The sequence below is a fragment of the Cimex lectularius genome, unplaced genomic scaffold (genome assembly GCF_000648675.2).
Source record: "Cimex lectularius strain Harlan isolate CLEC.00 unplaced genomic scaffold, Clec_2.1 scaffold3, whole genome shotgun sequence".
Classification (NCBI taxonomy): Eukaryota; Metazoa; Arthropoda; class Insecta; order Hemiptera; family Cimicidae; genus Cimex; species Cimex lectularius.
In genome coordinates this window covers 4,709,652-4,723,167 of record NW_019392688.1, presented here as the reverse complement: position 1 = coordinate 4,723,167, position 13,516 = coordinate 4,709,652, and the positions used below count along the sequence as shown (strand labels likewise).

Below are 13,516 nucleotides of genomic sequence, written 5' to 3'. Positions count from 1 at the left end.
TTTGACAAGGAATAAATAATTACTACTAAATAAAAACTAGTAAGGCACTTAAATTATATTTATTAATAACTATTAACTTAAAAAAATAATAATAATAACTAACCTTATTGTTTTGGGAAAAAATATAACTTATTTAATATTTGGATGATATTTTTTGACTGTTATTTACAAAACTGACTCTTGTATTTTAATATTTATTCAACAACTTTATTGCATGTTTAATATTTATCAAAAGTATTTATATTTTATTTTTGGTTAAATTTTATTATTTGCTTGAATAGAAAGGGTTAAGCCAATTTTAACATGTTATAAGCAGCCTTTTCCAACATAAATTTACAACTGGGGAACGGGCGGATTTAAAGAAACACGACCAAAATATCTCAATGGTAACAAGAGTCGGTGAAGGAAGGGGACTCCCTGACCCAAGCAATTATAGTGCTGACCTAATCCCAAAAGGTTTCTTTGTGGTCACTACTTTGATAACGGTTCAACTTGCAAACGGTGAATTATGGGTTCGTATTTAATAATAGCAGTCTTGTTCGTTTTAAAAACGTCCAATGCAGGTAAATCAGAGAGCATTTATGATTTGAATCCTTAATAAAATGTCTTGTGACTTATAAAGCGTTGGTGTTCGACTTCCTGGAGGACCTCAGTTGCCCACCGGGCGGTAACCACATAAATTCAACTTTGGTGCCGTACTATATCGACTACTTGACGGACGATTATCCGATTGATATGCACAACCACATGCTTTCTTCACTCCAGGTAATCGGTCTTTCCCAAATTTTATTAGAGATGGATCTGTTCTTTGATCAGCAAGTTAATGTAAAATACTTGATAAAATGACAAAAATTAATTTATATTATAAAACAGTAACAGTAAAATAAGTCCTATCATACAGGGGATTCAGCTAACCATAGGGTAGTGAACAAAGGGCTAAACTGCTTTTTTCATACAATTTTTATTAAAATTTTGTGGTCTATTTTATTTAGGGTATTCAATCCCAGAACCACGAATTGCCTTAACCACTCGGCCACTGCAGTCACCCTGAAAAACCACTAATGTGCAGCAATCATTTCTTGTTTTTCTAATTTGATCTGTACCGATCATTTTAATCTGCCTATTCTTGCTGATTCGATCTGACAAACCAAAATAACCATTAACAACAAAATTACCAGTTCATGTCCCCAAAGTCTGGACAAATCTCATAAAAATTCTGATTTTTCCCCCCAGGATTTTCTGTACAAGGATTTTAAATATGTGACGCTTGCGGTCGACCATAAACTCCATCTGCCGTACGGGACCAAGGTGTGCATCCCGGCGATGAACCACCACTACCTCAAGTTCATTAACTTTGAAATTAGAGATACGAGCGAAGAACTGGACTCTAGAGGCTACGAACAGTTTAATGTTTTTGTCAGTTCTAAAAAAGACACTTATGATAAGGTGATGAATCGAGATGTTGGTCTATTTATTTATTTCTAGCAGAGTACTCCAAAGGTACAAAGTTCTGTATTTTAATTTTTATTCACTTTAAATAATTTTTATCTTCTTATCCTCTTGCTTTATGAGCAATTACTTTGTACTAATACTTAATTAGGAATTTCTTGTAAGAATATTTTATGTATCAGTATTTCTTTATATATAATTTGCTCTAAAATAAATAAATCATAAGTGTAAATTAAGAAATTATTTTTTCCACAATAGTCTAGATTATATTTGTCAACTTGTAAATAAAAATAATAATGCCATTTTCTTCCTTCAAATTCCCATATTCAACTCTGAAAACTTAATTCCAAACCATCAATTTGGATTCCGATCTCTCCATTGTTCAGCAGAGCTTCAGAGAAGTCGAGATATCCTCTCTCTGATGACATCATGATCAGACTGTAGAAAACCTGTATTTCTGTACATTACAGAAGCATTTAACCAAGTGTGGCACCCGCTTCCTTTATAAGTTGAAACATATCCTCCCTCATACCTACTATCTTAACTTCCTCTCGGATCGATGGTTTAAAGTGAGAATCAACTCTGATTTTTTACCCATCATGCCAATCAAAGCTGGTGTTCCACAAGGAAGAATCCTAGGCCCAATGCTCTACACCATCTACACGACTGACTTACCCATACATCCAAACACACAACTCACAACCTACGCAAACTATAGAAATTTTATCAACACACTCCAATCCTATCCTAGCCACAGAAGCAATGAAACATCTGAACATCATTACCGACTGGTGCATCAGTGGCAGATCAGATTGAATGAGCAAAAATGCCAAGCTCAAATGTCAAACCTGACCACCTGCGCACAACAGCAAGATAATACCACCATTGAATCAAGTCCCCTAACTTGGCCTTTACTTAGATAGCAGACTTACAAAGAACCCATGTACAAGATTAAAACGACAAGAACTTAACGAATGATGTAGACTACTCAAACACCCACTGGATCCAAAATCAACACTAAGCAAGCATAACAAACTAAACTTTTACAATACACTGATCATGCCTATTTGGACTTACGGAGTCGAACTGTGGGGCTCAGCCAAATCGTCAAGGTTGAATTCAACCTATCTGCCATTCCCTCAATGCTCTCTTCTACATCACCAATCAAACGATTCATAAAGATCTTAAAATCCCTTTCGTGAAAGATCTTATTTGCACATGCTTCCTCAATTTCCATTCTAAACTATCCCTCCACCGTAACCCACTAGCCCTAACTTTTTACTCAATATCTTTTCCACAATTTAAAACGATGATCTTGTGACCTATCTTAGCCCACCCAATAGACAATTTTCTTGTTTTTCAAGGGATTATTAACTACGTTTTTGAATTTAACTATTTAGACAAGTGCACAAAGGCAAATATGTATGTAAGGTGTGTATGATTTTTTTCTACACATTGCTGAGGCAATTTTTAACTTAATTTCAGTGAATTAGATCAATGAATATTTTCCAAACTACTTCTTTTAAAGTTTTTCAAATAAAAAAGCAAAAACTAAACTAATTAAATTTAATTATATAATTTATGAACACAAGACTATCTTGTTCATCTTGAAAACGAGAAATAATTAGCAGCCAAGTTTAAAATAGTTAATTTGAGCAATGAGCAGTACTTCGATTTTGTTTAGAAGAGTAGTCTTTCTTTTCACACAAGGTTGCTGCATATTTGATTATACGATCTGCTTCTCTGATGCCGCTTTTCCTAGCACCGACCATTGTTCCGAAATATTCCGGTATTGTGCCGTCTCCTGCAAATAGGAGAGGATGGGGAACCCCGTTCACAGGGCATTTTCCATCGCTGCTCAAGGTTTTGAAGTGCCCGACGGTCGTCTCGGTTGACATAAAGACTGTGCTGCCGAGTGATTCCGGGGTGGTGCCCCAACGCGACATCAAAACGTTCTGCGGGTAAGGGATCGAGCTGTCGCCGGTGAACTTTCGCAAGAATTTCGTGAACTCGATGGCTATCTCCATTTCGGAGGTCCTTTCCAAAAGAAGAGCTTCGTCGCCTCCGGTGACCAGGCCTAGGACTGTTTTTGATCCAAGCACCTCGCATATTCTTCCAATTCCTTTTGTCCAGTCTTTTCTAAAACTCAATTCATCGCCTGACCATGCGAGCTTTATCGTACCGCTTCCGGGTGACCACCAGGGTGAACTGTATTCAAAATAAACCTTATTGATGTGACCTACACCAATCTTATTAATTGCCGTACTAACTTCTTCAGGTAACTCATTACTAAACAATGTGTCTGCTTTTGCTTTAAGGACTCCAATCGGTAAAGTGACTATTACAAAGTCGCCCTCATACTCTTCGCAGTCTGCGGTTTTAACTATCACACGACTTCCTAGGTACTGTTTCATACAAATGGCAATCTCAGTTACCGGTTTATTCAAAATAATTTTATTCTCAGGGATGTTGATCAGCAAAGGGGTAAAGATAGAATTGAATCCAGTTGAAATTTTAATGTTTGGACCAGGTAGCGATCCAGAATTGGCTAGCGCCTGTGCGCTGACCTGGCTAAGGTTTGCTCCATAAACTGATTTAAGTCCATTAACAAGGCCATATAAAATCCTCTCAGAGTCGTACCTCAATGCAGGAGGAAATTGTAACAATTCTTGTTGTATTCGAAGGCTGATGAATTGCATGAGATTGCCCTTGTTCGGATTTAACTGGTTCAACTGGTTCTTTCCTAATTTCTTCCCCTGGTGTAGAATATGGTTGAAAATCATTTCTTCCAATTTGTATTCTGATATCGTCCTACCATCCCTGGTAAGAAAGAGGGTTTTCTTCAGCTGTCTGCTCTCCTGAAAGTCTTCTGGTTGGAGGACTTTGGCCACATTGGCAAGATTGAAAACCGGATTTGCAAGTGACGCACCGTTGATTCTACTAGGGCCGAGTTCTACTGTAGCATCTCCCATCCAGCAAGTGTTTATTCGGCCCCCAATCCTGAAAAATAAGGTAATTAAATATAAATATATTTTTAAATATTAAACGCTCAACTTTTTTTTTTAAACTAAAGGCACTGAATGATAAAAATATTTTCCCATTTACAGTTTTAAAACTTAAAATAGTTTATATGAAAGAGAATGTTGAAGGATGTTTTACAAAAATAAAATTATTCCTTTCGAACTAGTTACCTGTTACTGGCCTCTAAGACAGTGATGTCAGTGATGCCTCTGCAGTGAAGATGACATGCTGCGGTGAGCCCGGCCATTCCTGCGCCTATAATGATCACTTTGGGACAATTATTGCCCAGTTTCAGTTTGCCCGAGTCGCCGTTGCTGGATAGGCATGGCTTTTTGACCTGATCAAAGCACTGCTTGATAGAGTTCTGATTTTGTCCATCGGGATTCTTCGTTCCCCAAAAATTGAATGCCCTGAAACTTTAAAAATTAAATTCAATGTAGGTTTGGTTAGTGTTTCCTTCATATTTCCGACAAAAGTATGTTATGCATTTACAAATAATATAATTAAGTTTTTAGTTTTGATATAAATAGTTTACCTATGTGCCTCTAAATATTTAAATCGGGAAAGTAACTTCAAATTTGATATCATTTTCTTAAGAGGTGTATTTCACTTGTACAATTTTGAGCCTACTTGTGCTAATCTGTCACAAATTTCGTTGTCATGGTTGCGGTCTGAAATAGTAAAATAATAGCAAACCAATACCAAACAAAACCAACACTTTTGTAATAACTGAACACAGAAATCCAGCCGCTAGGTATATAAGAAGCGCAGATAAAATCACAATCACTGATGTTTTCATGTTTAACATTTGTCATTTTCAGCCGGTGTCGGTGAATCAAAAGATCTCTTTTATTTTAGACCTGATTACATAATAATGTTCAAGAATTAGTGTTCTGATGTTTTTGTCAGCTGAACATATTGCACTTTGGAGTTAGTTAACATTTTATTTTTATTCATAAATAAATGAAATATTGGAACAAAGTATTGTTTTCTACGATAAAAAAAATCTGATTTATTTATTTTAACCAAATATGCATATACTTAAGGACTTAAAAAAAACCCAGCAATCTTTGAAAACATAATTTAATGGGATTCGAAATCATATATACTGAGAAAACTTTACAGTTATTATATTTTTCATAATTGATTCATTTTGTTCTGTCAGACCAAAATATCGAGAATAGGCAGGTGAAAATGATCATCAATGACCAAATTACAGATTCATCACTCAGCAGGCCACAGAAAAATGTTACAAGATTAACGGATGGTTGAAATCTTTCCATCAAAACCAAGACTTTTTGGGATTTTTGTAATAAACTTTTTTTCGTGACTTTGTCAGTTATCAAGGCTTTATGGCCGCAACGGTTTAGTCGTTGACATGGTGCTGTAGCCTAATTTTGATGGCGGGGCAGACAAGACCTCGTATTGCCAAAACCCAAGTAGAAGATTCTCACTGTCGGTAATTTATTGGAAATTATATGAACGCGGGTGTTGTTAAATAAATAAGTTCTGTTTTGTACAAACATGTGTGGAATTGAGCTTATATGAATCAGTTTTTTGAAATTAATTTTTTTACTGCATGCAGTCTATGACCATTTTAACATAAAGTTTTGTCTACTGAATTATTTGGTTTGAGCAAAAAATAAGAAAAATTCTCAATCTTATTAACAAAAAAGGGCATCTATTGTCACACAAATAACAAAGGCACTATTGTATTTTTAACAATAAAAACTTGTAAAAATGTATTATAATAAAAACCCTATAAATAATGATGGGTTTCATATGAATCATTATGCTGCCTTTCATAATGTAATCCAAAATAGAAAGGAAGAACAAAACGCTCAATTTTCTTGACAGATCAATTATAACATTTTACTTTTTTTTTTTTTTGTTAATGTTAAAAATTAATGAAAGAATTTATGGTTTGGGCTAACCAGGTCTGAAAAACAGAAAGTGAAGCTGAAGAGTCTCTGATCTTTTTTTCCCATTAGTAAATCAGCCATTCCAGCAACCGATGATAACGCCTTCAAATAGCCCATTTTTTCTTTTATCCTTCCAGTTTGTTCAACAAATTGAACAGTAACCGTCATTATTGATGATTGTTATAAAATTTACTTTACTCACTCCCTCTTTGACTTTGATCGAATCAAAAATAAATATTTCACTCAAAAATCCCTTTCACATCATCAACCAATTATGTGTAAAACACAAATTTTTAATAAGTACTGTATTTATGTACAAACAACCTTTTATTATTTTATTTATTTTATTTTATTTATTTTTTTTTTTACAAGGGTTCGCAACAGCAGAGATTATATCAACCCTTGGGGTGCCGGTGCTTTTGAAAAAAAAAGCCCATTTGTAAGCATGTCGGGTTCGAATGCAGGGCCGCTGGATTCGAACCCAGGACCTTTACCTTACAGTGATGAGCGCAGTGTCAACGCCTAAACCGTTGCAGCCACCGATGCCCCCTCAACCTTTTATTGACAGATTGAAAAGTCAGTACGGAGTAAAATAGAATTTTTTTTTCTAAGTTCTTCTTTTAATTCTTAAAAAAAAACCTAAGTTTATTGCGTTAAAATAAGACCAAATAAGGGTTTTGTGGTGCTGAGTCATTTGAGGATCAGACTTGTAGTACCATATTAGAGGTTCTAAGTTCAAATCCTGACATACCCTAAGGATTTTTTTGCCTTGCTTTGATTATGGTCTAGAGCAGTGGTTCCCAAAGTGGTCCTTACGGACCCCCAGGGGTCTCTGGTATCATTCAGGGGGTCCGCGGAAAATTAAAATTGATTTGGGGGTCTCTGAACAAGGTCAGGGGGTCCGCGCAAGGTTTAATATAAAATAATATAATATAAATAATAATATAAAATAATATAATATAAAACAGAAGTACGTTGGTTTTCTAAAAGTGCATGTTTAAATCGATTTTATGCACTCTTTGATTCAATGTTGGAATTCCTGGAAACCAGACAATGATTTGCGACAATTTAATTAACTCAAAAAATGACATAGCCTAAATGTCTGATTTAACGAAACTAATTTGAAACGACAAGGTGACCAATTAAATAAAACAATAAAACTAAAAGCTTAATATCTGCGTTTTTTGTAAAATTTTTTCTTTACAAACAAAACTTGGGAAGAGGAGAATGCTCTCAATTTCCAAATCTTTTGAAATTGCAAATTAGAGGTGAAGATTTGGTTGCTTACTCTCAACACTTAACATCTCTTCATACAGACCTCATCCAAAGATTTGAAGATATTCTTGGATATTCCCGACTCGGTGTTGAACCCTTTTGCGCGTGGACAAACTCAGCTCCCAAACACAGATGAATCCATACTAATACAGGAGCAGCTTATTGAAATATCCACAAATGAGGAACTTAATCCAATGTTTGAACAGGGATACCATAAATTCTGGTTACAAAAACAGATCCCAATTTTATATCCTGCATTATGGGTTATTGTACAGAAGTTGTTGACTGCTTTCCCGTCTTTCTATTTGGTAGAACGTGGATTCATTGCCGTTTTGAAGCAAATCACAAAAGAAAGAAACCGATTAGAAATTTTTATTTTATTTTATTTTTTTATATTATGGCTTTTTCACTCGGGGGTTTTGACTATAAAAAGGGGTCCATGGGTCAAAAAAGTTTGGGAACGTTGGTCTAGAGTGCTTTTAGACTTTACATTTTTTAACATTTGAAAATTTCACATTCTATAGATGCATTGGGATGATGTGGATAAAAACCCTTACATCGCTTTACAGTTCTGCGGAAAAATCTATATCCACCTCGCACTTGGGGTTAGAATTCACCTCGAGCACTTTATTTTTTTACCCGAAGGCACAGTGGAATTATATTTGAGAATAATTTGGAAAATGCATTTGTCCTCTCGTCCAAAAGAAACAATGGCTCGTCGAATGTTATGATGAAAGATTTTGGGTTTTGTGTATAAATCTGTATATTGGGTTTGTTAAGGATTGTTGTTGTAAAATTAAATTGCCATGTTCATCATGAATCCACATTATTGGATATTGAGGGTTTTGGGTACAAAAAAAGACATCTTATGACTGATTTTCTGAAGTTTGCAGCTAGACAGTGCAGGCTCTTCAGCCATCTCAAATGAATCTTAATCTTTTCGTTTTTCTATTCAATCTTTCAAAATTTTAAAAATGATGGTCTTTCAAAGAGAAAAACTGGGAAAAAATACAGTAACACCACAAACAAAATAATACACAATTTATTTTTTTGATAATGTTAAATTATAAAATGCACAGAATTCTTGAATAGATGATATTCAAAAATATTTTGATAAAGAAGGAGAACAAATGTAAATATTAGTAAAATCTGTCCTGGTCCTCTCTTCCAGTTCTGACGCATCTTTCTCACTAATTAAAAATATAATAAAAACCCAACTGGATGGAACAAGTCTCAACGATCAATAGGTACTCTACAAAGAGAGTAATTATTTACAATATAACTCTTTTAAAAATTGAATCTTTCTCCTATTTAACATTTTAATTTCTATGTTACAAAAGTTGTGTATTTTGTATTTTGACAATTCTTTGAGGTCACAGCTAAAATTAAAATAAAAACATTCATCACATATAAAAATAGGCACTAGACAATATTTATATACAAGACATTTTTTTAATAAAAAAAAATTAATCACTTTTTACTAAGATGCAAAAAGTAATAAATTATATACAAATCAAAATAAGTAACCCTATAGTTGCACTAGAGCAACATCGACCTTCGAGTCTCGAAAGTTCTATCAGTCATTGAGCACAGGTAATACAACAGGAGGTTTCATGTGAAGCGGTGGTCGTAGGAACGTCTCCAAGGTCGTACATCCTCGTCACTCAAATACCCGCCGTTGTGGTATGAGTGAGAACGTATGTGCGACGGCCTCCTCCAGCCGTCGAGGTATCTTTGCCTCTGACGCTCGTCTTCGTCCTCGACCTGCCTTCTCTGGGACTTGGACGAGCTCGACTCGCTCGAGTCTTCCCCCGAGGTGCCGAGGCCTAGGTCTCTGTCATCCGTAATATATTTCCCAGGCAGGGCATCGCTTTCGTAAGTGACCATATGCTTGCTGAACTGAGGATGCGGAATGCAGTACGGGTGAGGAAATTTCTCGGCGATCACTAAGTCGACTTTTTTCCTCTTGCAGCTCCCGGGGCCAAAGAGCGACAGCAGAACCGGCAATAGGAACATACCGTGCAAAGCTCCGAACAGTATTACGAGGAAGATCATTTTGAAAAATACAAAGAAAATATAACTGTCTGCTAAGACCAAAGCGATGACGCCGAGTATCGTGCTCATCGCTCCTTGAAATATCGGGAGACCGAGGGCATATAGTGACTCTTTAATCTTTTCATTTGAGGTCTCTGCTTTAGATGACATATAAGCATAGCATATATGGGCGGTAAAGTCTACTGAAAATCCGATGCACATAATTAGATTGATCATGGATATCGAGTCTAAGTTGACGTCCCAGAGAGCCATGTACCCGGCGACTCCCGTCTCTATGCTCACTATGCAAAACGCAACCCACAGAGAACATATAAAGTTTGGAATGAAGATAAAAGAAATTATCATCATAATCACAGCTCCTACTATCATCGATTGGATGGATGTCGGCTTTACAAGTTCAAACTGAAAAAAAAAAAAAAATAAAATAAAATAAAAAATAATAATCAAGTTATAATAGTTTAAAATGTTTACAATCCAAATAGTGCCAACCTGGTCAAAAAAGACAAAATAAGGATGGAACACGGTAACATTGAGATCTGACTCTCTTGCTATTCTTCTCAAATCCCTGACCATATCTTTCTCCATGTTTCCATCACTGATATTCACTGCCTGTACCATGAATCTCATTGCTACTATTCTCGTTTTGTTCTCATTGAATTTCACATCAAGAGAAAATGGGTTTGGCTTGAAAAGCCACAGCTGAAAAAAATAAATATAATGTTTTTTGTAATTTTATATAAATAAAGACCCTATAGGATATATAAATAGCATATAGGAGAAAAGAACTTACATCATTTAGAGCTTCAATAAATTCTGGCTCAGTGTCAATCGAAGTGTTCAGGTACTCTTTATTCCTATTTATGTAGCCGATAAAAGAACGGAGCCAAGATTCAGTATAAAGTGCATTTGAGATATACGGAGATGCTTCAAAAGCTTGAGTGAGATTCTCAATCTTTTCCTGAGTTTTCACATCAGAAAAATATAAATCTCCATTCACAACAACCTAGGAAAAAAAAGACGAATTTTTTAAATATTGGACAAATAATTTGTACAGAGAAATAAATCTGGATGGAATTAGAATTGATTCATGAAACCATCCAGATGAATATTTATGAATATTTATTTTATTTTAATTATTTCAGATTCATGGCTGAATTTGACATACTTGCATCCTATAAGGAAATTCTCTAAAGTAGAAGTCTTCTCTATCATAGAAGATGATCGAATACGAGTCTGCCTTTGAAAGCTTTCTACGCTGCAGGCCTTCTTGGAGCGTCGTTAGCCCGTAGCAGGCCCCGATGAGGTAGAGGATGAATGTTATCAGAACAAACATTTTGACAGGCCACCATGAAAGACAGGGTGCAAGTGAATCTCTGGAAACGTTTCATTCAGGGATGAACAAAAGTAATAATAATATATGAAGGAAAAAATAAAATAAAATACAAATGGCAAAATATTGTACCTGAAGTAATTCATGAGCATGTTTCCAGGGCTGTCAAGACGGTTGTTGGGGTCTTTCGGATTGATCCCTCCGGCACAGAACACCCTGTACAACCATGATTTGTCACCTGAAAAAAATTATGAATTGTGAAAACATTTTCAGACAATTTATTTCTTAGAAAGTTAAATATTGGGTTATTATGTTGTTTGTTAAGTTAAATTGTAACAAACTGAGAGTAAGAATTATCTTTTAAAGAAATTTATTTATTTATTTTCCCAAAATGGATTTGATCTAGAGTACCATCAATCATGCCTATATTGATTCTTTATTAGACAAGAATAATGCCAAACTATAAACAATTATAAAGTCAACTTCATAACCTAATGAAGATAGCCTTTCAAAGTACCAAATATAATTTTTTTAAAAATCAAAAATAGTTATGATTAGAGTCCGGAGTTGTATACACTTTTTGTTAACACTTACGATAATGGTGATCATTCGATGATTTATCCAAATCATCCACAGAGGTACAATGGTTCACATTTCATAATTTGAAGAATATTGCATAAATCTGTATATTTGAAAAATTAAGCAGATAAGAACACGAGGGAAAAATAAAAGCAAAGGACGAAAATTTGATTCAGATTTCATTTAAATTTCCAGCTCAAAGACAAATTGACACAATTGAATTCTTTTGAAATAATCGACATATTATTTGAGAACCCTATTTCCAAAATTTTGTAGTTGTATTTTTCTGCCTTTCCTAAAAAAAAAAATTGTTCAAAATAGTCGAGTTTTGGAAAATGCGAGTTATTTGAAACACAAAAATAATCAGTCTCACAATCTGTCCTCTTTAATATTTTCTACCTAATAAACGTAAAAATATTCTGAAAGCGGTAAGTTTTTCTTAAATAGCAGGTGGGATTTTTTCTTTCATTGTAAAACAGAAAGTAATAAAAATCCCCTTAAAATAAAATTAGCATGGTGATGAACTTCTCCATCACCCTTTACACCTATTATAAATAACTAGCCAAATTGAGGGTCAACAGGGTACTCAATTCCACCATCAACCTTCTTACACCACACATTCACACCAATAAATACATTTACTCTCAATGCTAGGGACACAAAACTATCAGTATTATGTACAATAAAACAACCTATTTCCTCTAAATTAGTGGAACAACGGATGCTCAGCAACAATTCTCCCATTGGGTAGTATTCCTACACGCTCTCTATATGGAGCCAAGGAACTGCATCCTCCAACTTGGTGGGACAGACCAAGCAACCCATCTCTACATGCCAGACATGCAGGCTTTGGCCCAAAAGTTTGTTGCTTGGCCTATTCTTAATTGGGTGAGGATGACCCCGCTTATTATTATTATTTTTGATTCCTTTCAAATCTTTGGAAAAATGCCTTTTTTTAAGCGTTCATTAAAGATAGAGAGGAATAGATTGGGAACAGATTTGGCTCTATTAATACCATACAAATTTTGTTTATTAAGTATTATTTTTTGTAATATATTTTGTAACCTTTTTGTTATTTAATTATTTTATAGTTTTCTACCCCCTTAAAGGGGCTGAGCCCTATTGTTAATTTTTTTTAATGATAAATATATTCCAATATCTATTTTTAAACAAAGTTTGTAGATCATCGAGTCATATTATTCCAAATAATGTTGTAAAAACAAATCAAACTTGTCTACATTTTGGAAATAAAACAAGAAGAAAAATATTTTAATTATGGCATAAGGTGAGTTCACTGGTTGTACAATGGAATATGTGCTTTGGAATTATTCATATTCACCGTTTGTGTTGAAAATCTGTTCTTTCAGCTCAAAAAAAATCTTTTGAATAAATTCATACAAATTTGAACATTTTTCAATTTAAAAACGTTAAGCGAAATCGGCCAGATTTCGAAAATTTATTAAAAGTCGGTCGAAATAATTAAATATTACATAAAACGTGTCGCTTCAGAAGGAGAATAGTTATGAGTCACTTAGATAGGAGTATAAAGCGGTTCGTATCGACGCCTGGATAGCTCAGTCGGTAGAGCATTAGACTTTTAATCTAAGGGTCCAGGGTTCGAGTCCCTGTTCGGGCGAAAATTTTTTTTTAGCTTTTTAAAATAAGTTTAATATTTTTATTTATTTAAAAATATGCACTCTCTTTTTCCGAGATGATATAATAAATCAATCAAAATATATTTGAATTACGATGAAAAACAAAAACAAGAAAATATCTGACATATGAGATAGCCAAGCAGTCATCAAAGCACGAAGTTTAAATGTGTGGTATTTAGATTATTTATATTTTTGTTCAAATGTAGAGATTTTCCTCATAGAAAAATGGA

At 34.5% G+C, this 13,516-nt stretch overlaps 3 protein-coding genes and 1 non-coding gene across 8 annotated transcripts in view; 2 read left to right on the top strand and 2 right to left on the bottom strand.

The window, feature by feature from the left end:
* The first annotated feature begins 428 nt into the window (after window positions 1–428).
* LOC106662097 lies at window positions 429–1,681 on the top strand. Its single transcript, XM_014385906.2, has 3 exons — window positions 429–563; window positions 623–765; window positions 1,234–1,681. Exons 1-3 carry the CDS (start codon window positions 509–511, stop codon window positions 1,483–1,485), a joined length of 450 nt encoding a protein of 149 aa, XP_014241392.1. The 5' UTR covers window positions 429–508; the 3' UTR covers window positions 1,486–1,681.
* Window positions 1,682–2,998: 1,317 nt separating this feature from the next.
* On the bottom strand, window positions 2,999–5,368 carry LOC106662352 (peroxisomal N(1)-acetyl-spermine/spermidine oxidase-like). 2 transcript variants are annotated; one of them, XM_014386402.2, is made up of 4 exons: window positions 5,201–5,368; window positions 5,006–5,141; window positions 4,641–4,886; window positions 2,999–4,449 (listed from the first exon to the last, which is right to left on the bottom strand). In XM_014386402.2, exons 2-4 carry the CDS (start codon window positions 5,056–5,058, stop codon window positions 3,096–3,098), a joined length of 1,653 nt encoding a protein of 550 aa, XP_014241888.1. In that variant the 5' UTR covers window positions 5,059–5,141; window positions 5,201–5,368; the 3' UTR covers window positions 2,999–3,095. The 2 variants fall into 2 exon arrangements, with proteins under 2 accessions (XP_014241888.1, XP_014241887.1); XM_014386401.1 differs by having other exon boundaries at window positions 5,006–5,368.
* A 3,719-nt stretch (window positions 5,369–9,087) lies between these two features.
* LOC106662129 (patched domain-containing protein 3) overlaps window positions 9,088–13,516 on the bottom strand; it is a 166,046-nt gene continuing 161,617 nt past the window's right edge. For 3 of the 4 annotated variants that reach the window (XM_024225825.1, XM_014385942.2, XM_014385946.2), the window contains 5 exons: window positions 11,185–11,290; window positions 10,888–11,095; window positions 10,513–10,725; window positions 10,212–10,421; window positions 9,091–10,124 (listed from right to left, as the gene is read on the bottom strand). In XM_024225825.1, coding sequence (XP_024081593.1) covers window positions 9,279–10,124; window positions 10,212–10,421; window positions 10,513–10,725; window positions 10,888–11,095; window positions 11,185–11,290 — 1,583 coding nt within the window. In that variant the 3' untranslated portion in view covers window positions 9,091–9,278. Of the gene's footprint in view, window positions 10,125–10,211; window positions 10,422–10,512; window positions 10,726–10,887; window positions 11,096–11,184; window positions 11,291–13,516 lie in introns of all 4 variants that reach the window. The other variant, XM_014385944.2, reaches the window with a different exon arrangement.
* Window positions 13,195–13,267, top strand: Trnak-uuu. The gene has a single exon. It is a non-coding gene; the product is annotated as a tRNA-Lys (tRNA).

What these genes read in the sequence shown, in the direction of transcription:
- LOC106662352 (XM_014386401.1), bottom strand. Translation starts at nt 5,058, where the DNA reads ATGATATCAAATTTGAAGTTACTTTCCCGATTTAAATATTTAGAGGCA. An exon ending in AAATATTTAGAGGCACATAG is followed by an intron (nt 4,887 to 5,005) that starts GTAAACTATTTA and finishes TAATTTTTAAAG; the next exon opens with TTTCAGGGCATTCAATTTTT. An exon ending in GTCTTAGAGGCCAGTAACAG is followed by an intron (nt 4,450 to 4,640) that starts GTAACTAGTTCG and finishes CTTATTTTTCAG; the next exon opens with GATTGGGGGCCGAATAAACA.
- LOC106662097 (XM_014385906.2), top strand. Translation starts at nt 509, where the DNA reads ATGGGTTCGTATTTAATAATAGCAGTCTTGTTCGTTTTAAAAACGTCC. An exon ending in TTTAAAAACGTCCAATGCAG is followed by an intron (nt 564 to 622) that starts GTAAATCAGAGA and finishes TGACTTATAAAG; the next exon opens with CGTTGGTGTTCGACTTCCTG. An exon ending in ACATGCTTTCTTCACTCCAG is followed by an intron (nt 766 to 1,233) that starts GTAATCGGTCTT and finishes TTTTCCCCCCAG; the next exon opens with GATTTTCTGTACAAGGATTT.